Source organism: Oncorhynchus nerka, linkage group LG1 (genome assembly GCF_034236695.1).
Source record: "Oncorhynchus nerka isolate Pitt River linkage group LG1, Oner_Uvic_2.0, whole genome shotgun sequence".
Lineage (NCBI taxonomy): Eukaryota > Metazoa > Chordata > Actinopteri > Salmoniformes > Salmonidae > Oncorhynchus > Oncorhynchus nerka.
In genome coordinates, this window is record NC_088396.1 from 1,489,668 (window position 1) to 1,511,344 (window position 21,677).

The following is a 21,677-nucleotide window of genomic DNA, read 5'->3' on the forward strand; positions in this document are numbered from 1 at the left end:
ATGGTTCACACCCCAGGCATCTCAGTTCTCTGATAGGCTACGCTATCTCCATGAACACCTGTGTTTACATGTAAACAGGTCTGGTCTCCATCAGTACACTAGCCTACATGTTGACAACACAGCCCAGCTCCTTGTTGTTGTTTACCTCTGTAAACACGTCTGACAGCCGTGTGACAGCAGGGCTCTGTCCTCCCAGCAGCCCTGTGTGACCAGAGCCAAGGCCGAAAGGCCAGACGTCGGGATCTGATGTCTCTGCCAAATGGCAAACAAAAGGACACAGCGCCAAGGTTCGTAGTCATGCTACCATGCTACTGAGGCATGTGCTCAAATGCATTTCTTTAGGGCACCACTGTGTACTTCTGATATTTGAGTTTTTTTTTAAAGTACTGTTTTACCAAGAAACTCTGTAGAGTTTCTATAAGGAAGAAGACCATGTATAAAAGTTGCTTAAAATGTTCCAGCCCTGGTTTTGCAGTGTTTATGATTTACAACATGACACTTATCTATAATTTAGCCTTCAAGTTGTATCATCTTTTATTGCTTAACCTTTTTAACCCTATTTTCAACAGGCTGTTATAGCATGTTTTGACAGCCCTCCTGCATCAATTTACATCATTAGTATCCTTTTGGGTTTCTGCAGTTTAATGTTATAATAGTAATAAAAACTGCACTTTTTTATTTATTATCTAAAAATGTTGTCTGTACATGCGAGTAATATGATGGAAGAACCTAGATCATTTGAAATTCAAGAAAAACATTTTTGGGAAATCACACTGGGCAAAAACTGGTTGGATCAACATTGTTTACATGTCATTTAAAAAATCTATATGATGACATTAAATCAATGTGCAAAACTGATTGGGTTTGCTAAAAGTCATCAACGTAAGGGCATTTCGTCTTTTTTTCACCCAACTTTTAATCTAAATCCAATGACATGGTGACGTTTTTTGTTGATTTCACATTGAATTCACGTTAGTTGACAACTCAACCAAATGTAAATCAAAACTCGACATTGAACTGGTGTCTGTGCCCAGTGGGATTGTAGTATACACAACCTGAAAATGCATTCATTTCAATGTAATTGAATATTCATGTTTGGACACAAAAATACCATAATTTGGTCAAAATCAAAATCAGTCCCTTGACTTCTCAACCGCCTGGTAGTGTCATGCCCTAACCATAGAGAGCCTTTTTATTCTCTATTTTGGTTAGGTCGGGGTGTGACTAGAGTGGGTAATCTAGGTTGTTAATTTCTATGTTGGCCTGGTATGGTTCCTAATCAGAGACAGCTGTTTATCGTTGTCTCTGATTGGGGATCATATTTAGGCAGCCCCCATTCCCCACTGTGTTTTGTGGGATCTTGTTTATGTGTAGTTGCCTGTGAGCACTTCATTTGCGTCACAGTTCAGTCGTTCCTGTATTGTTTTTTGTTGTTGTGTGCATTTCATTAAATAAACATGTGGAACCCATATCACGCTGCGCTTTGGTCCGAATGTTCTTACGACGATCGTGACAGGTAGAGCTCTGTAATTTCCAAATTAAACAAAGTTGGAAAACAAATCATTGGAAGTTCTTTGAGTTGTTAGTAATAGGAATTGAAGGTGAAATAATGTTTTCAATATGTTTTTCAAGAAGAGACAGTAAATTTTTGTATACCAATAGAATTGAGGAAAATATTGTGTTTGTTTACCTCTAGATTATGGATAAACTGGTATTTACCAAGCTAGCGCTAGGCTAACGGTGAGCTAACAGAGAGTTAATGGTAGTTGATAGGCATGGGATGCTACTGTTACTCCATCAGATTGAGTGGTGGTGCTGCACCGTGGAGTGCAGTTAACCATTACCATAGCCACGTGGAACAGTGAAAACGGAGTCCATTTCCCCATAGGTGAACAAGTTTTTTTCCAACATGGCCGAAGGCAGGTGCTATTGAGGGAAAGTGACAACATTGTTACAATGTTTATTAAATATTTACCTTACCGAATCTCACCGTGAGCGTTTCCATCGCCTCCTTCCTCTCTCCTTTATTCCTTTCTCAAGCATGCAGAGAGAGGGGCTCTCATCAGTTTAATGAAATTCGTTTTGTTGTGAAAACAGATCAATATCGATGTTTCTAACCTGATTTCAGTTGGTTTTCCATTTTGTGACTTAAGTGGGTTACAGTCTGTCTGTTCCTATCAAACTGTAGATGTGTTCCTGCCTGTGCTCTAGGCCAGCATTCAGGTAGACAGGCCACCACCAAGTATTCAGACTCCTTGACTTCTCCACATTTTTGTTACGTTACAGCCTTATTCTAAAATTGATTAAATAAAACATTTTCCTCATCAATCTACACACAATACTCCATAATGACAAAGTGAAAACAGGTTTTTAGAAAATTTTGCAAATGTGTTAAACATAAAAAAACTGATTCTGAAATATAACATATTTATTGATTTGTTTAACACTTTTTTTTTGTTACTACCTGATTCCATATGTGTTATTTCACAGTGTTGATGTCTTCACTATTATTCTACAATGTAGAAAATAGTACAAATAAATAAAAACCCTTGAATGAGTATGTGTCCAAACGTTTGACTGGTACTGTGTAAATAAGGTATTTCTATTTTTCCTCTAAGATTTTTTGAAAGGTAGGATAATTAATGAGGAGTAAACTTGATTTATCTCTGTTCTTATTAGAATTTTTCCATTGTAAACAATAAAAAAGGTTTCATGCCATGAAAGGTACCAAGATAGCAAATAGTTTCTGTAACGCAGGCATCCAGTCACAGCTCATTGAGCCATATGTTTGGTTGACTGGGAAGATGCACAATTCCAGAAATCGAAGGAAAATGTGTGGAGTCACTGTAACCTCTCTTCAGTAGTCCCATCTGTCTGGTGAAAGACAGGAGTCTGTGACCATATTTAGTTAACCTGCGTGAATTGTAAAGTTTTATCCATCTTTTTAATCAAAAATCATTTATTAAGCTGCAAGGTGTAATAGCATGAGTGATAGTTTTGGAGATCAAGATTGTTGATCCACAGGAATGTGAAAAGAAAACAGATAGCAAAACCTGTGTGTGTGCATGTGTGTGGGTTTACATGCATGTGTAGGTTCCTGTGTGTGCTTGTATGCATTCGTATATGTGTGCTCACACACATTTCTGTAATGATTTAATTAATTCAAGTCCATGCCATGCATGCATATGGATGAGTGTGATTTGATTTGATTAGTTTGTACATGCGTGTAGATGCCATTATATCTTTGCTTCTGGTTCATGTCCTGCGCTATCCATCTGGTCTCAGCCAGAAATAATAATGAGAACTGTGGGCCGCAGAATTAGCCCGTTAAAACGCATACTTTGCTTTTACATGGAATGAGAAGTGGTTTAATACAGTTGGTTGCTTGAAATGTGGCCAATATCCATCCCTCAGCCCCCATGCATCTCTCTCTCTCTCAGGTTCCATTCAAAATGTTATAATCTAAAATTGTAATCAGTAATGGAATTTTTGGATCTGTAAATAAAATTACGAGCCTAGTTGGTTTAGCCACAGAAAAAGAATGGAACCTTCCCGCTAGCCATGATTGGCTGAGATAATGGGTGGGCTGGACATGCTGAGAGATGAGTTTAGATTGGTCTGCCATGGAGCACGATTCTGTCTATAATGAGCTTCTCAGTATGTGTAGGTAATCCTTTTAGTCAATTTTAGTATCATCTGACCAGAGTACCTTCTACCATATCTTTGGGGAGTCTCCCACATGCCAAAGTGTTTGCTTATTTTTTTTCTGGACATTCTTCTGTAAAGCCCAGCTCTGTGGAGTGTACGGCTTAAAGCGGTCCTATGGACAGATACTCCAATCTCCACTGTGGAGCTTTGCAGCTCCTTCAGGGTTATCTTTGGTCCCTTTGTTTCCTCTCTGATTAATGCCCTCCTTGCCTGGTCTGTTAGTTTTGTTGTGCAGCCCTCTCTTGGCAGGTTTGTTGTGGTGCCATATTTTTTAAATAATGCATTTAATGGTGCTCCGTGGAATGTTCAAAGTTTCGGATATTTTTTAATGTCCCAACCCTGATCGGTACTTCTCCACAACTTTGTCCCTGACCTGTTTCGAGAGCTCCTTGGTCTTCATAGTTCCGCTTGCTTGGTTGTGCCCCTTGCTTAGTGGTGTTGCAGACTCTTGGGCCTTTCAGAACAGGTGTATATATACTTAGATCATGTGACACTTAAATAAAGTCCACCTGTGTGCAATCTAACTAATTACAGTATGTGACTTCTAAAGGTAATTGGTTGCACCAGAACTTATTTAGGGACTTCATAGCAAAGGGGGTGAATACATATGCATGCACCACTTTGCCGTTTAATTTTTTAATTTTGAAATAAGTTGAATTTTTTCATTTTCACTTCACCAATTTGGACTATTTTGTGTATGTCCATTACATGAAGACCAAATAAAAGTCAATTTCATTGACAGGCTGAAATACAACAAAATTGGAAAAACGCCAAGGGGGATGAATACTTTTGCAAGACACTGTAGGTAGCTACATTTTCGGGAATGATACATTTCTTATTTTGAACCTAGTTGGTTAGTGTTTAGCTACCTGTAGATTCATGCAGGGTAGTAATGTAATGAGTTGGTATTATGGTCCATTGTTTATCTAGCTATCTAGCTACATGTCTAAACAAAAGACTCTACTATGCAAGTAACCATTTCACGGTACCATTTTATTTGATATAGTGTTTGTTTACCAGAGACGTTTTTGTCAAGAACAACATGACCTGCACCAAATTCAATTTAGGATATAACATTAGGCCAATGAGACAGTGTCTAAATTCTAAAATTCTCCGGTAGAATGCCCTGCTTTTATTTCATCACACTCACAACCGTAAGTTATTTTCTGTAATTAGCTCGCCATTAACTTGTAAATAATGATCTTGTTGTGAGTTTATTTTCATGTAATAATGAATGACAACTGTACATTGACATGTCAATAGACGCAGTATAAACCAGACTTCAGTCTTGAAATCTTTGGTTGTTTAGTACACAACTGTACTCACTGTTTAACACATGGCCTCACATGTAAATCCTTAAAGAGATGAGTGGGGCTAAGGCTTAAGAGGGTTTGAACGATGCTAAATGGGTGTAGACAAAGAAGAGCTCTCCTGCATGTATACCAAAACATTCAAGGTTACAAGTTTATCAACTTTCCAAGCAGAATTACTTTCCCATTGTTCCTCAACTGTAGTGTATGATATTCACTTTTCTAGTCTCTACTTTTATCCAATGTAAAAAAACACCATTTAAAATTTTGCTAAATAAATCCGAATCGAGCCAGTCGGTCACAAGTGAACAACATCTATTGCAATATAAATCAATGTTAGAGTTTACATACGGTAGATAACCTATAGCAATCGGGGAGAAGGGCCTTGGTCACAGAGGTGACCGAGAGCCTGATGGGAGAACCTTCCAGAAAGACAACCATCTTTGCAGCATTCCACCAATCAGGCCTTTATGGTAGAGTGGCCAGACAGAATCCACTCCTCACTAAAATGCACATGACAGCCCGCTTGGAGTTTGCAAAAGGCATCTAAAAGGACTCAAGATTCTCTGGTCTGATGAATCCAAGATTGAACTCTTTGGCCTGAATGCCAAGTGTCACGTCTGGAGGAAACCTGGCACCATCCCTACGGTGAAGCATGGTGGTGGTAGCATTGTGATATGGGGATGTTTTTCAGCGGGAGTGACTGGGAGACGAGACTGGATCGAGGGAAAGATGAAAAGTACAGAGAGATCCTTTATAAAAACCTGCTCCAGAGCGCTCAGGGCCTCAGACTGGGGCAAAGGTTCACCTGCCAACAGGACAACGACCCTAAGCACACAGTCAAGACAGCGCCGGATTGGCTTCTGAACAAGTCTCTGAATGTCCTTGAGTGGCCCAGCCAGAGCCCGGACTTGAACCCGATCGAACATCTCTGGAGAGGCCTGAAAATAGCTGTGTAGCAACGCTCCCAAATCAACCTGACAAAGCTTGAGAGGATCTGCAGAGAAGAATGGGAGAAACTCCTCAAATACAGGTGTGCCAAGCTTGTAGCGTCATACCCTAGAAGACTCGAGTCTGTAATCACTGCCAAAGGTGCTTCAACAAAGTTCTGAGTAAAGGGTCTAAATACTGTATGTAAATGTGATATTTCATAATAAAAATAATTGAAAAATCTAGGTGTCTAAATACCTTCCAAAATATAACTTTTTAGAAAATCATTTGAAATTGACAAGTTGAAACATAGCCTATAAATAATTAGCAGACAGAGTGCCTTGGTTCGAGGGCAGTGTGGGTTAACCACATTTTCTGCGCAAATCTGTCGAATATTGGCCTGATGGAAACTACAACTCCCTACTAGATCTCACAGTTCGGGTTTGATCTGATTTACAGTATTTCTAGAGAAAATGCGCATTGAGCTCACAGAAAAAAATGGAAAGAAATGGAATTCAAATAATTGAGTCAATTAGTTGGTAAAAAAAACAAAAATTACCAAAATGTTGGTTAATTGCTCAGCATTAGTAAGTGATTACAGTTACATTTTCTCTGTAATCGGTTACATGTAACGGATTATTATTCTGAATGCAAGTACGGATATTTGGACACGGCGAGTCTCTCTGCTCTTTCTCCCGCTTACATTTTCTGTTTTTATCAGTATATATGCATTCTCAAATAGTACATTTTAAGTGAGTGTGTTAGTTTGTGTGATAGAGTGAGAGTAATGCAACATAGCCTTAGGTGTCTGAGACACAGCAAGGTTAATAACTTTCCCCTGGTGTTCCTCTCCTCCCCAGTAAAATGTAGTCTTGATCTCAATAGGATCTCCTTGTTAAAAAAAAGGTGAAATTAAAAAATAAAACAATAATGATTCTCTAAAGTATTAGTCTTTATCCTTTTCACTCATTGACAGACAGTCGTAAGGTTTACGGTAAAGAATAAAGATGGTTAACTAGGGGTCCTCGTTTTTAGGCTTATCAGGTTTGCCTCTAGCTTTACAAAGGAAACATGGGTCATGTTCATTAAGGCACACTGTAACAAACGTTATTTAACAATTTGCAACATTATATGAAAATGAATGTTTCTTATTGGATAAGTCCAGGTACTGCTTCCCTGTTTCAGACCATTTTCTCCTGTTTGGTGCATAATGATCATGGTGGGAGTGAATGTCTGCTTTCTCCCCTAGTCGGTTTAGCATAGTGGGCTGCTGCTTCTCATGTTACCACTGCAGCAGCTCCAATAAGTGGCCATCAGTATCCCTTTCAGAGGCATATCACTAAACAACATTGTAAGCTAGATTTCTTGGAGGACGCTTTACAAGGATGCAGCAGGATTCGAATGGGCATGCAGATGGAATGATATACCACACAACCATATTGAGCAAACATATACAAAGACGGTGATAGATTGGAAGATATCATTTTGTGATTGTGAGGTTATGATTAACCAATGCACACACACACAACAGTTGTTAAGCAGGAGGCTTGGTTCATCTGTTGTCACAAACCATTCTCAGATGTTGTCTTTAATTCTCTCACTCTCTCCCTCTTTCTACCCCTCTTTCTCACTCTCTCTCTCTCTCACAGATGCCGGGTCAGGCTCGGGAGATGACGGTAAGATCGCTCTACTATTTTCTCTTCATTAGTTTTCATTTTCCCTTATATTACTGTTGTTTCTGTACTCATTCTCCTTGCTTAGAAACAAGACTGGCACACTACTTGGAAGTGAGCTTTCACATAACATATTCAGATGCGGAACGAATGCATATTCACAAACATGCACGCACACACTCAATAAACACACTGCATGGAGAAATGAACAAACGCGCTCTAGAACATAAACACACACACACACACAAACACAAACATTTGTTTGTATTCTCTCAGACATGCAGACATCCTGACACACACACCATGCAATAACTAAATAATAATGCATGTAAACAGTAAGAACACTCTAACATGCTTAGCAAACCACTGTACCATGCAAATGACACCATATTCCCTATATAGTACACTACATTTGACCAGGGCCCATAAGTAGTGGAACATGTTGCCATTTGGGATGCAGCTATGGTCACAGAGCCTGGTGAGAGAAACAGGAAATTAGTCCCTTTTCTGGAGTGTGTTGCTTACTTCCTCTTCATCTCTCTCTCATCCCCCTAACTCTCCTTCTCTCCATAGCCCTCTCTCTCCGTCACCCACTCTCTCTCTCGTTACCCCTCTCTTCACACTCCTCCTAATGTTGCTGTTATAACCTGTATGGTGGCAGATCTGGGATAAAAGTAGAAAGGAATGGGAAGCTTTTGAGTAGGTGACAGGAAAGGTGTAGGTACGAGCGTACATGCTTGTGTGTATCTGTGCTAAAGAGATGTAATTATTGTAGCTGGATTTTCTGTATATACAGGTGTTTGTTTAGCTCATGTATGTTGATTTGTCTGTTTGCGTGCGTGCATGTGTTTGTGCGCTCTCGTTCGTTCATACAAACATGTGTGTGTTCCTGTGTGTGTATGTGGGTTTGTCCATTCATTAGTGCATGTGGATGGAGGAATAACAAGTATCCCAGAGCCAGATATGATAAACAGATTGCACTCTGCCTATGGACCTCCAAATGAGAGACAGGCAGAGAGAAGCGGAAATGAAGAGGGTGGGAGGTCAACCAGAGAAATAGGACAGAAATTACCATAGAGATGAGGAAGAGAGATAAAGAAAGGGAGGAAGCAGGAGGCAGAGAGTGAGAATGGAGGTAGAGTGATAGAATAAGATGGAGGGAGGGTTGACAATGATAAGGAGGAGGTAGAGATAGATGGAGAAATAATAGAAAGGGGAGGATGGCAGGAAGAAGGGATAGAGAAAATATGTCAGTTTATGGGTAAAAAGAAGGTAAAGACAGTTATAAAATGGGGTTAGAGTAGTACAGAGGCACTAACACAAGAACAGCCCCCAATAAAATTTGAATGTCTTTTAATGGCCGACGATGAATCTCAGAGCTGTTTATTTATGGTAGTCTGGTAGGTGAAATATAGATAAGGAGATTTGGACACACACACACTGTAAACCCCAATGTGCTGTCATTACTCAAAACTTTTGAGAAAACCTATTGCACAAAATATATCTTGTAGTCATTACACAAACCGATCACTGAGGGGTGTAAAACTCATTCCACGGAGGGCCGAGTGTCTGTGGGTTTTTAGTTGCCTTTCAATTAAGACCTAGACAACAAGATGAGGGGAGTTCCTTCAAATAACCAGCTTATCAAGCTTTGATTATTTGAATCAGCTGTGTAGTGCTAAGGCAAAAAATATATCGTACAGTGGGCAAGTGAAAGTAAATTATAGGCCTATCCAACGTCTGTGGGAGGAATAAACAATGAAGCAGGGATTTTATGCAAACGTGTCTGTGGGAGGAGAGGCAACCCAAGGACCACTCTTGCATGCGCAAAGCAGCTAATCGTAGGCACTGTTTGAATATATTCATGGCTGGATGCTCCCTTCATTGAAATAATCATTTATTTAAATATAGACCTATTAAATCAATAATAGGCTATTTAGGCTATGAAGAAATAATCACTGACATGACTCTGTTGGTAGCCAAGCATAATATCTCCTTTCACTATCCATCTATCGGGGATGTCTTCAAGGATGTACCAAAGGATGCATAGGTTATCCCAAAACAGGGGCATCGTCTCTGTTAAAGGCTATTTGTCTCAGCTATCCCGCAAACTTAGGCTACCACTTGTTCACCTTATTATAGAGGGTAGTATTTAGACATGTTAGGTTAAATTACTGTCTCAGATGGGGCTTTAACCAAACCCCTACCCCCCTGCCCTGTGGCTATGCAAGTGCAAGGTCCATGACAGGGGTTTGGGGGCAGCCCTTGAGCCCAACAGGGATTCGTGATCCTTTTCCACGCAATCCATGACTTACATTCACAAGATAATAAGCATGGCCTATGAGACTACTTTATTGGAAGTGTACATAAAACACCATGCAATTACACACGCATTTGTAATTTACCCTTTCGGTTTCGACATATAGTCTTCTGGGCTAGCTGTTACTCTCCAAGATACAATGCAAAGTGTTGGCATTACACAAGGGACTGAGGATAACATTGTAGCAAATTCGAAGGGCACCATGACAGGCACTGATGCACGCAACTCATGTCTCTTTGCATTCTGACAACATTCCATGGCCGTTAGAATGGTATTGCTTTGGGGATACCGTGTGTGTGTGTGTGTGTGTGTGTGAGCATGCGCGTTTGTGCACAGCGCAGCACAGTGATGCCTGTATTACATCTCCCCCACCCCACACACCTGCATACAAATACAACCCACCTGTTTCTACCTATGTATACTGAACAAAAATATAAATGGAACATGTAAAGTATTGGTCCCATGTTTCATTAGCTGAAATATTTTTTTTTTTTGCATATGCACATAAAGCTTATTTCTCAAATTTTGTGCACAAATTTGTTTACATCCCTCTTAGTGAACCTTTGCCAAGATAATCCATCCACCTGACATGTGTGGCATATCAAGAAGTTGATTGAACAGCATGATCATTACACAGGTGCACCTTGTGATGGGGACAATAAAAGGCCACTCTAAAATGTGCAGTTTTGTCACACAACACAATTACACAGATGTCTCAAGTTTTAAGGGAGCTGACTGCAGGATTGTCCACCAGAGCTGTTGCCAGATAATTGAATGTTAATTTCTCTACCATAAGCCCCCTTCAACGTTGTTTTAGAGAATTTGGCAGTACGTCCAACCAGCCTCACAACTGCAGACCATGTGTAACCACGCCAGCCCAGGACATCAACATCCGGCTTCTTCACCAGTGGGATCATCTGAGACTAGCCACCCAGACACCTGATGAAACTGAGGAGTATTTCTGGCTGTAATAAAGCCCTTTTGTAGGGGGAAACTAATTCCGATTGGCTGGGCATGGATCCCAAGTGTGTGGGCCCTTGCCCACTCGTGAAATAACGTCTAATTTATTTATTTCAATTGACTGATTTCCTTATAGGAACTGTAACAGTAAAATTGTTGAAATTGTTGTGTGTTGCGTTTTTATTGTGGTTCCCTATATGTAACCACACAGATTTGGATGAAATACCTCATCCAAGTCCGTGTGGTTCCTCCTTCTGTGGTTCCTCCAATCTGCAGCACAACCTCTTCCAGGTCCTACAGTAATACTTATTATCATATGGTTATTACGTGCTAAAAGAGCAAGGATTTCCTTGTTACTAAAACCAATTCTAAAGTATACAGTGCCTTTCGAAAGTATTCGGCCCCCTTGAACTTTGCGACCTTTTGCCACATTTCAGGCTTCAAACATAAAGATATAAAACTGTATTTTTTTGTGAAGAATCAACAAGTGGGACATAATCATGAAGTGGAACGACATTTATTGGATATTTCAAACTTTTTTAACAAATCAAAAACGGAAAAATTGGGCGTGCAAAATTATTCAGCCCCCTTAAGTTAATACTTTGTAGCGCCACCTTTTGCTGCGATTACAGCTGTAAGTCGCTTGGGGTATATCTCTATCAGTTTTGCACATCGAGAGACTGAAGTTTTTTCCCATTCCTCCTTGCAAAACAGCTCGAGCTCAGTGAGGTTGGATGGAGAGCATTTGTGAACAGCAGTTTTCAGTTCTTTCCACAGATTCTCGATTGGATTCAGGTCTGGACTTTGACTTGGCCATTCTAACACCTGGATATGTTTATTTTTTAACCATTCCATTGTAGATTTTGCTTTATGTTTTGGATCATTGTCTTGTTGGAAGACAAATCTCCGTCCCAGTCTCAGGTCTTTTGCAGACTCCATCAGGTTTTCTTCCAGAATGGTCCTGTATTTGGCTCCATCCATCTTCCCATCAATTTTAACCATCTTCCCGGTCCCTGCTGAAGAAAAGCAGGCCCAAACCATGATGCTGCCACCACCATGTTTGAAAAATACCAGAGTCAACATTGACTGTTAGAAATGTTATAGGATTTCATCGGATGTACCCTCGGGCGGAGCCTCCTTCCCAACAGCCAATTGCATTACTTGGAGGGAATACTTACAATACTCTAAACTGTCAGACACACTGTTAGGTTCAGGTTTTGCAGCCGGAGTCCGCACCTTTGGGGGAGGTACTGTCACGTTCTGACCTTAGTTCCTTTGTGATGTCTTTGTTTTAGTATGGTCAGGGCGTGAGTTGGGTGGGCAGTCTATGTTATTTTTTCTATGATTTGATATTTCTGTGTTTGGCCTGATATGGTTCTCAATCAGAGGCAGCTGTCAATTGTTGTCCCTGCTTGAGACCCATACTTAGGCAGCCTGTTTTCACCCTTGAGTTGTGGGTGATTATTTTTCTGTTTAGTGTGTTTTGCACCTGACGGAGCTGTTTTGGTTGTGCTTTTTGTTTTTTTGAATGATAGTGTTCAGTTTAAATAAATAACATGAACAAGTACCACGCTGCACTTTGGTCCTCACCTTCTTCCACCGACGACCGTTACAGTTACTTTCCAAGCAAAGTAATAGTTTTTTCTCCTTGGCTATCCACTCTTAGAAAAAAGGGTTCCAAATGGGTTCTTTGCGTAGACTTGGGTTCTACCAAGAACCGTTTTGATCAGAAGAACCCTTTTTGGAAGACAAGGTTTATTTGTAAGTCATAGGCTGATACCTAGAACCTTTAACATCCTAACAACTGTTTTTGTAAGAAAGGGTTCTTTGATCATTCTTTGGAAGGCATGAGGGTTTCTTTGGAAGGGTTCTACAAAGAACCAAATATAATATTTCCCAGCATCGTCTATTGCAGTGAGATTTTCAGAATTGTTTATTTTTGTAACGATGTACGCTGAGAGTCGAGAAGCAAGTTCAGGGAGTGAATACATGTTATAAATAAATGAACAAAACAAGAAACACCAACATGAAACCGCAACAATGACGTATCTCCATTTCCCTTTACTTTCTTACCTTGGTACAACACAACTGATTAGCTCAAACCCATTAAGAAAATACATTCCACAAATTAACAAGGCACGCCTGTTAATGGAAATACATTCCAGGTGACTACCTCATGAAGCTGGTTGAGAGAATGCCAAGGGTGTTCAAAGATGTCATCAAGGCAAAGGGTGGCTACTTTCAAGAATCTAAAATCTTAAATATTTATTGATTTGTTTAACTATTTTACTACATGATTCCAGATGCATTATTTCATAGTTTTGATGTCTACACTATTATTCTACAATGTAGAAAATTGTCAAAATAAAGAAAAACCCTTGAATAAGTAGGTGTGTCCAAACTTTTGACTGGTACTGTATATATATAATGTATTGTCATAAATAATTCATTTTTAAAGGCTAAGGTTGAATCTAGGAAAAAACCTCAGAAGATAAAAGGGTTATTGGTAGAGCCCTTCATATAGGGTTTTAGGCAGAACCTAGGTAGAACCATACAGGGGGTTATTTGAAGAACCCTACGTAGAGGGTTCTAGATGCAACAATCTGCAAAGGGTTCTACCCAGCACCAAAAACTGTTCTCCTATGCGGACGAATTGAAGAACCCTTTATCATTTTAAAAGGCTATTTGATCATTAGAAAACCCTTTTGCAATTATGTTATCACGGCTGAAAACTGTTGTTCTGAATAAAGAAGCAATAAAACTGGCCTTCTTTAGACTAGTTGAGTATCTGAAGCATCGGCATTTTAGGTTCGATTACATGCTCAAAATGGCCAGAAACAAATAACTTTCTTCTGAAACTCGTCAGTCTATTCTTCTTCTGAGAATGAAGGATATTCCATGTGAGAAATTGCCAAGAAACTGCTTTTTAACAAAAGGTAGGCCTATGGCATACACATAACCTTTCATACTGCCTCAATTTGAGTCTTGGTTTTAACTTCCCTGACACAGAGGTAGGCTATTTACATTTACATTTACATTTAAGTCATTTAGCAGACGCTCTTATCCAGAGCGACTTACAAATTGGTGCGTTCACCTTAAGACATCCAGTGGAACAGCCACTTTACAATAGTGCATCTAAATCTTTTAAGGGGGTGAGAAGGATTACTTTATCCTATCCTAGGTATTCCTGAAAGAGGTGGGGTTTCAGGTGTCTCCGGAAGGTGGTGATTGACTCCGCTGTCCTGGCGTCGTGAGGGAGTTTGTTCCACCATTGGGGGGCCAGAGCAGCGAACAGTTTTGACTGGGCTGCACGGGAACTGTACTTCCTCAGTGGTAGGGAGGCGAGCAGGCCAGAGGTGGTTGAACGCAGTGCCCTTGTTTGGGTGTAGGGCCTGATCAGAGCCTGGAGGTACTGAGGTGCCGTTCCCCTCACAGCTCCGTAGGCAAGCACCATGGTCTTGTAGCGGATGCGAGCTTCAACTGGAAGCCAGTGGAGAGAGCGGAGGAGCGGGGTGACGTGAGAGAACTTGGGAAGGTTGAACACCAGACGGGCTGCGGCGTTCTGGATGAGTTGTAGGGGTTTAATGGCACAGGCAGGGAGCCCAGCCAACAGCGAGTTGCAGTAATCCAGACGGGAGATGAAAAGTGCCTGGATTAGGACCTGCGCTGCTTCCTGTGTGAGGCAGGGTCGTACTCTGCGGATGTTGTAGAGCATGAACCTACAAGAACGGGCCACCGCCTTGATGTTAGTTGAGAACGACAGGGTGTTGTCCAGGATCACGCCAAGGTTCTTAGCGCTCTGGGAGGAGGACACAATGGAGTTGTCAACCGTGATGGCGAGATCATGGAACGGGCAGTCCTTCCCCGGGAGGAAGAGCAGCTCCGTCTTGCCGAGGTTCAGCTTGAGGTGGTGATCCGTCATCCACACTGATATGTCTGCCAGACATGCAGAGATGCGATTCGCCACCTGGTCATCAGAAGGGGGAAAGGAGAAGATTAATTGTGTGTCGTCTGCATAGCAATGATAGGAGAGACCATGTGAGGTTATGACAGAGCCAAGTGACTTGGTGTATAGCGAGAATAGGAGAGGGCCTAGAACAGAGCCCTGGGGGACGCCAGTGGTGAAATCGCGTGGTGAGGAGACAGATTCTCGCCACGCCACCTGGTAGGAGCGACCTGTCAGGTAGGACGCAATCCAAGCGTGGGCCGCGCCGGAGATGCCCAACTCGGAGAGGGTGGAGAGGAGGATCTGATGGTTCACAGTATCGAAGGCAGCCGATAGGTCTAGAAGGATGAGAGCAGAGGAGAGAGAGTTAGCTTTAGCAGTGCGGAGGGCCTCCGTGATACAGAGAAGAGCAGTCTCAGTTGAATGACTAGTCTTGAAACCTGACTGATTTGGATCAAGAAGGTCATTCTGAGAGAGATAGCGGGAGAGCTGGCCAAGGACGGCACGTTCAAGAGTTTTGGAGAGAAAAGAAAGAAGGGATACTGGTCTGTAGTTGTTGACATCGGAGGGATCGAGTGTAGGTTTTTTCAGAAGGGGTGCAACTCTCAACTCTCTCTATTTAATGAGTACGTGGTCGGTGGAGGAATTGGCAGCAAGATCTATGGATAGCAGCCTAGCCTAATTTCCTCTGTCAAACAGGTAGATTTATCTCTTACTTCTTAAATATTAAATAGGACAAAGTAGGCTCCAACACAAAACCCTCTTGTTGTTTGTAAAGTGTAATTAAAGTGAAGACTGTTGAAATGAATTAGGCCTTCTCAAATATATCTACTTTTAGCACAATGAGCTGTCCATTTCCGATTTATTTTGGCACGGCTACCACTAGTTTCAGAAACATAGCAAGCTATCAAAGTTGATCTCTGGTCCTCTTTTTCATCTTTGCGCTCTCCCTCTCAAACTGAACAGAACAAAGGATGTTCCGTGTGCATGATAGTACATTTTGTAAAACTAATTTAGCATTATTTTCGGAAGAAGCCTTTGAAAAGTAAAAGACATTTAAGTACATTTTCTTAGAAATATAACTTTTTCTTGGTGCTTCTCCAAGCATGCACTTCCTATAGCCTATGATATAGGCTATGGATCATTTGATTGAGGCAACACTAAATAGCCTATAGGCACACTTGATACTGCACGCCTAGTGGAGAATCAGAGGTGAGGGGCGGCATCGGGCACAAATCAATATATAACCAATAAGCAACGAACACTGAGAAATATTGAAATGTCACAAATTCCAAATTCCATAACCCTCCCCTGGACTAATATATATCTATATCATTAAAAATAATAATTATAATAAAAATATTTAATTAAAAATAATAATAACTAAACCCTCCCCCTGACTGAAATTGAAAAAGCATGACCCTCCCTCATATTCCTCCAGGTTCCCATTCTGTACATTTCGAACCATCCCTTATCATATTCTATGTTCCATACTTTTCTAACCAGAGGGAAGGGAGATTGTGAAATTGATCCTATATTGCTGGCACTTAAAAGTGAAAACAAAGATCGGTTTTAATTAGCACTTTTAGGTCTGTTCAGATGGCATCCTTAACTCATTATTAAATCTAGAATCGGCTTCCTATTTCGCAACAAAGCATCCTTCACTCACGCTGCCAAACATTCCCTCGTAAAACTGACTATCCTACCGATCCTTGACTTTGACGATGTAATTTACAAAATAGCCTCCAACACTCTACTCAGCGAATTGGATGTAGTCTATCACAGTGCCATCTGTTTTGTCACCAAAGCCCAATATACTACCCACCACTGTGACCTGCATGCTCTCGTTGGCTGGCTTCATATTCGTCGCCAAACCCACTGGCTCCAGGTCATCTATAAGTCGTTGCTAGGTAAAGCCCCGCCTTATCTCAGCTCACTGGTCACCATAGCAGCACCAACCCGTAGCATGCGCTCCAGCAGGTATATTTCACTGGTCACCCCTAAAGCCAACTCCTCCTTCCAGTTCTCTGCTGCCAATGACTAGAACAAATTGCAAAAATCACTGAAACTGGAGTCTTATATCTCCCTCAATAACTTTTAAGCATCAGCTGTCAGAGCAGCTTACCGATCAATGCACCTGTGCATAGCCTATCTGTAAAAAGCCCACCCAACTACCTCATCCCCATATTGTTATTTTATTTTTTTGCACCCCTGTTTCTGTACTTGCACATTCATATTCTGCACAATTATTTTGCCACTATGGCCTATTTCTTGGCTTATACCTCCCTAATCTTACTACATTTGCACACACTGTATATAGACTTTTCTATTGTGTTATTGACTGTACGTTTGTTTATCCCATGTGTAACTCTGTGTTGTTTGTGTTGCACTGCTTTGCTCTTGGCCAGGTCGCAGTTGTAAATGAGAACTTGTTCTCAACTGGCCTTCCTGGTGAAAGCTGAAAAAGGTGAATAAAGGTGAAATACATTTAAAAAAAATATTTACAAAAAGTTTAAAAGAGACTGGTCATGAGGATAATGGATGGTATTTCATTGTACTTTTAACTAGGTGTATTGTGTACATCAGCAGTGACGAACCCTCTTGGAAGCTTACAGGTTGTGCAGGTTTTTGTTCCAGCCCTGTTTTATCAAAACTGACTCAGCTTGTCAGGGTCCTGCGGAGCAGCTGATTATTCGAATCAGGGGTGTTAGATAAGGGCTGGAGAAAAAGACTGCACATCTAGTAACTCTCCAGGAATTGTGTTGTCATGCTATACATTCTACATTTCATGTACATTCACTCACCCCATTGGATACAACCTTGGTGATGCACTACACTGGTCACCATGCATTAGCAATGGCTATGGAGAAGTTGGCTGCATAATGTACCACAATATGTCAAATCACTATTCTGATAATAGCCCAAAACTTTTCCATCACTCAAAAGCGTATTTTCAAAACCTGTGCATTGATAATATGTTGTCATGCTACACAGCGTGGGTTCTGGATAGGATCTGTAAAGGGACAAAAGCCAAAGTCCTCAGATCACATTTTTTGCTCTCATGCCCTCATCCTCCCCACATAAAGAATGCTATAATATACTATGGAAATACTAAACAAATACAGAATACTAAAGTCTGCAAAAGCACTACAGTATTTATTGTAGCATTAACCGTAGTATACTGTAGTATTTACAGTTAACTATAGTATAAATACTATATTTACTGTAGTGTTTTTGTGGATATTACTGTAATATTTACTTTAGTGTTTTTATTTTATTATCTTGGACATAGAAGTGGAAGCTTTCTCCTTCAGGAAACCCGCTTGACAAATACTAAAAGGCTAAATGTTCAATAACCTGTAGGCAGGTAGGACAGGGGTCTGACTGGATAGGTCAGAACTTTTGCTTCTTTCTATAAGCCGTAGGTAACAAAGGGTCTATACTTGGCATGTAGCTTGCTCACTTATGGGTGTCACAAATTGCAATATGGCAGAGGGGAATGGTCAGGTTATATGCAAATTGAATACTAATATTTACTTTAGTTAAAAAAGTACTGTTTTGTGGACTGTAGTGTTTATTTGGATAACACTTTAGTATTCTACAGTATACTACAACATTCTATAGAATTCTATAGTAAGTACTGTAGTACACTACAGTAAACTGCAGCACATTTTCATGAGTCTCTGTCTCCCTGTTTCCCTGTGGTGGCTGTTCAAATCAAATAACTCTGGAATTATTATGGATGAAATGTAAGTCTCCGGCAAACACTGAAGGGTATGGGTGTGTGTGTGAGTTGAAGGTATGTGCAGTGTGTGTGCATGCATATGTGCGTGTATCTCTCTGTGTGTGTTTTTGGTTTTACTATCTTTGTGGGGACCACAGGGATAATAAAACAATACAAATTTGGACAAATAGGGACATTTCGCCGGTCCCCACAAGGAAATATACAATTTTAGGCTTAGGGGTGAGGTTTAGGGTTACAATTAGGGTTATGGTTAGAATTAAGGCTAGGGTCATGAGTTACGGTTAAGGGATAAGTTTAGGGTTTAGGAATTGGAAACAATTGTTTGTTCTCCACAAGGAAAGTAAAACAAGTGTGTGGTGTGTGTGTGTGTTTGTGTGTGTGTGTGTGTGTGTGTGTGTGGTGGGGGCATCTGTATGTGTGAGCTCAGTCTGTGGGACAGAAAAAGGATCTGCTGTATTATGAAGGGGGTCACCTCTGGGCCATCGCTGGCTTTTATCATTTTTTCCCTGTGTATGAAATAATGAAATAGGGCTGACGTGGAACCGAGCCCACCCGGGAAGTGAAGGATATGGAGGGATGAAGATAGAGGGATGAGGGGATTGAACCTGTCTCTATAATGGCGGGATTAGGTGGGTTTAGCGGAGAATAGGGAGAGACAGGTGGGCTAGCATACCGGTTGAGAGGAATTTTAGCAAACAGGGTGACGTGTGTGTGTGTGTGTGTGTGTGTGTGTGTGTGTGTGTGTGTGTAAGGCGCATGTATCTGCGAATTCTACTAGATTAAAAGTCAAAATGAGTCTGACATCCGGACATTTAAAGTATACTAGGTTTTTTCAATTTCACATACTGTACTATAAAATGTTATTTTTCTTCATACTCAAATGGCCTACTATTTAGGACGCAAGTATACAGTTGAAGTCTGAAGTTTACATACACTTAGGTTGGACTCATTAAAACTCGTTTTTCAATCACTCCACAAATTTCTTGTTAACAAACTATAGTTTTGGCAAGTCGGTTAAGACATCTACTTTGTGCATGACACAAGTCATTTTTCCAACAATTGTTTACAGACAGATTATTTCACTTATAATTCACTGTATCACAATTTCAGTGTGTCAGAAGTTTACCTCTTGAGACTCTAGGGGCAGTATTTCATTTTTGGATAAAAAAACGTTCCCGTTTTAACCTGTTACTCCTACCCTCTACTTTTTTGAACATTCTGTTAAAAATCGCGTAACATTTCAGCGCCCTGCTACTCATGCCAGGAATATAGTATATGCATATGATTAGTATGTGTGGATAGAAAACACTCAGACGTTTATAAAACTGGTTAAATCACGGCTGTGGCTATAACATAACGTGCGTTTCATCGGAAAGCGCAGGAAAATCTGATCACTGAAAATGGAAAAATATATCCCTGCGCGACTTGAACCCATTGATAAAGGTGAACCACAATTAATGGGGCTGAGGTTGCAGTACCTACAGCTTCCACACGGTGTCTAGAGTCTTGTCATTTGCCTACTATTTGTTTCTTGGTCAAACAGATGCAAGGCAGCGCAGTTCTTCAGGTCTCGGACCGGATTATTTTGGTTGAGTTTCTACCCGGACATTTTTCCAGACTGACAGCTATAGAATATACTTCGTCTTGTGATTAATTTGATCGCTTATTAACGTTTACTAATACCTAAAGTTGCATTACAAAAGTATTTCAAAGTGTTTTGTGAAAGTTTATCGTCGACTTTTTGAATTTTAAAAAATGACGTTACGTTATGAAACGCTGTTTTTTTTCGTTTATGACACAGTCTACATATAACGATATCTAGGCTATATATGGACCGATTTAATCGAAAAAAAGACCCAATAGTGATTATGGGACATCTAGGAGTGCCAACAAAGAAGATGGTCAAAGGTAATGAATGTTTTCTATTTTATTGTGCGGTTTGTGTAGCGCCGAATATGCTAATTATTTTGTTTACGTCCCCTGCGGGTCTTTTGTGGTATTACATGCTATCAGATAATAGCTTCTCATGCTTTCGCCGAAAAGCATTTTAAAAATCTGACTTGTTGCCTGGATTCACAACGAGTGTAGCTTTAATTCAATACCCTGCATGTGTATTTTAATGAACGTTTGAGTTTTAACTAATACTATTAGCATTTAGCGTAGCGCATTTGCATTTCCAGAGCTCTGGATGGGACGCAAGCGACTCAGTAGGAGCAAGAGGTTAAACAAGATATTTTGTCACGAAAAGATGCTTGACTATGCATGCAATTGACAGCTTTGGAAAGAAAACACTCTGACGTTTCCAAAACTGCAAAGATATTATCTGTGAGTGCCACAGAACTGATGCTACAGGCAAAACCAAGATGAAACTTCAAACAGGAAATGAGCAATATTTTTGAGGCGCTGTTTTCCATTGTCTACTTATATGGCTGTGAATGCGCCCTGAACGAGCCTACATTTTCTGCCGTTTCCCCAAGGTGTCTGCAGCATTGTGACATATTTGTAGGCATATCATTGGAAGATTGGCCATAAGAGACTACATTTACCAGGTGTCCGCCCGGTGTCCTGTGTCGAAATTGGTGCGTAATCTTCAGCTGCAAGCATTCTTCCATGTTATTCAGAGGAGAAAGCAGACTTCCACGAACGATATATCATCGAAGAGATATGTGAAAAACACCTTGAGGATTGATTCTAAACAACGTTTGCCATGTTTCAGTCGATATTATGGAGTTAATTTGGAAAAAAGTTTGGCGTTTTGATGACTGAATTTTCGTTTTTTTTGGTAGCCAAACGTGATGAACAAAACGGAGCGATTTCTCCTACACAAAGAATATTTTTTGAAAAACGGAAAAATTTGCTATCTAACTGAGAGTCTCCTCATTGAAAACATCCGAAGTTCTTCAAAGGTAAATTATTTTATTTGAATGCTTTTCTTGTTTTTGTGAAAATTTTGCCCGCTGAATGCTACGCTAAATGCTACGCTAGCTATCAATACTATTACACAAATGCTTGTTTTGCTATGGTTGAAAAATATATTTTGAAAATCTGAGATGACAGTGTTGTTAACAAAAGGCTAAGCTTGAGA

The 21,677-nt window shown here is 40.5% G+C and overlaps 1 protein-coding gene across 1 annotated transcript in view; it reads left to right on the plus strand.

Annotated features, from left to right (window-relative positions):
- The window catches only part of LOC115131878 (tomoregulin-2-like), a 151,658-nt gene that overhangs the window by 75,054 nt on the left and 54,927 nt on the right, over positions 1 to 21,677 (plus strand). Inside the window, exon 4 of the mRNA XM_029663986.2 lies at positions 7,598 to 7,624. Coding sequence (XP_029519846.1) covers positions 7,598 to 7,624 — 27 coding nt within the window. The remainder of the gene's footprint in view (positions 1 to 7,597; positions 7,625 to 21,677) is intronic.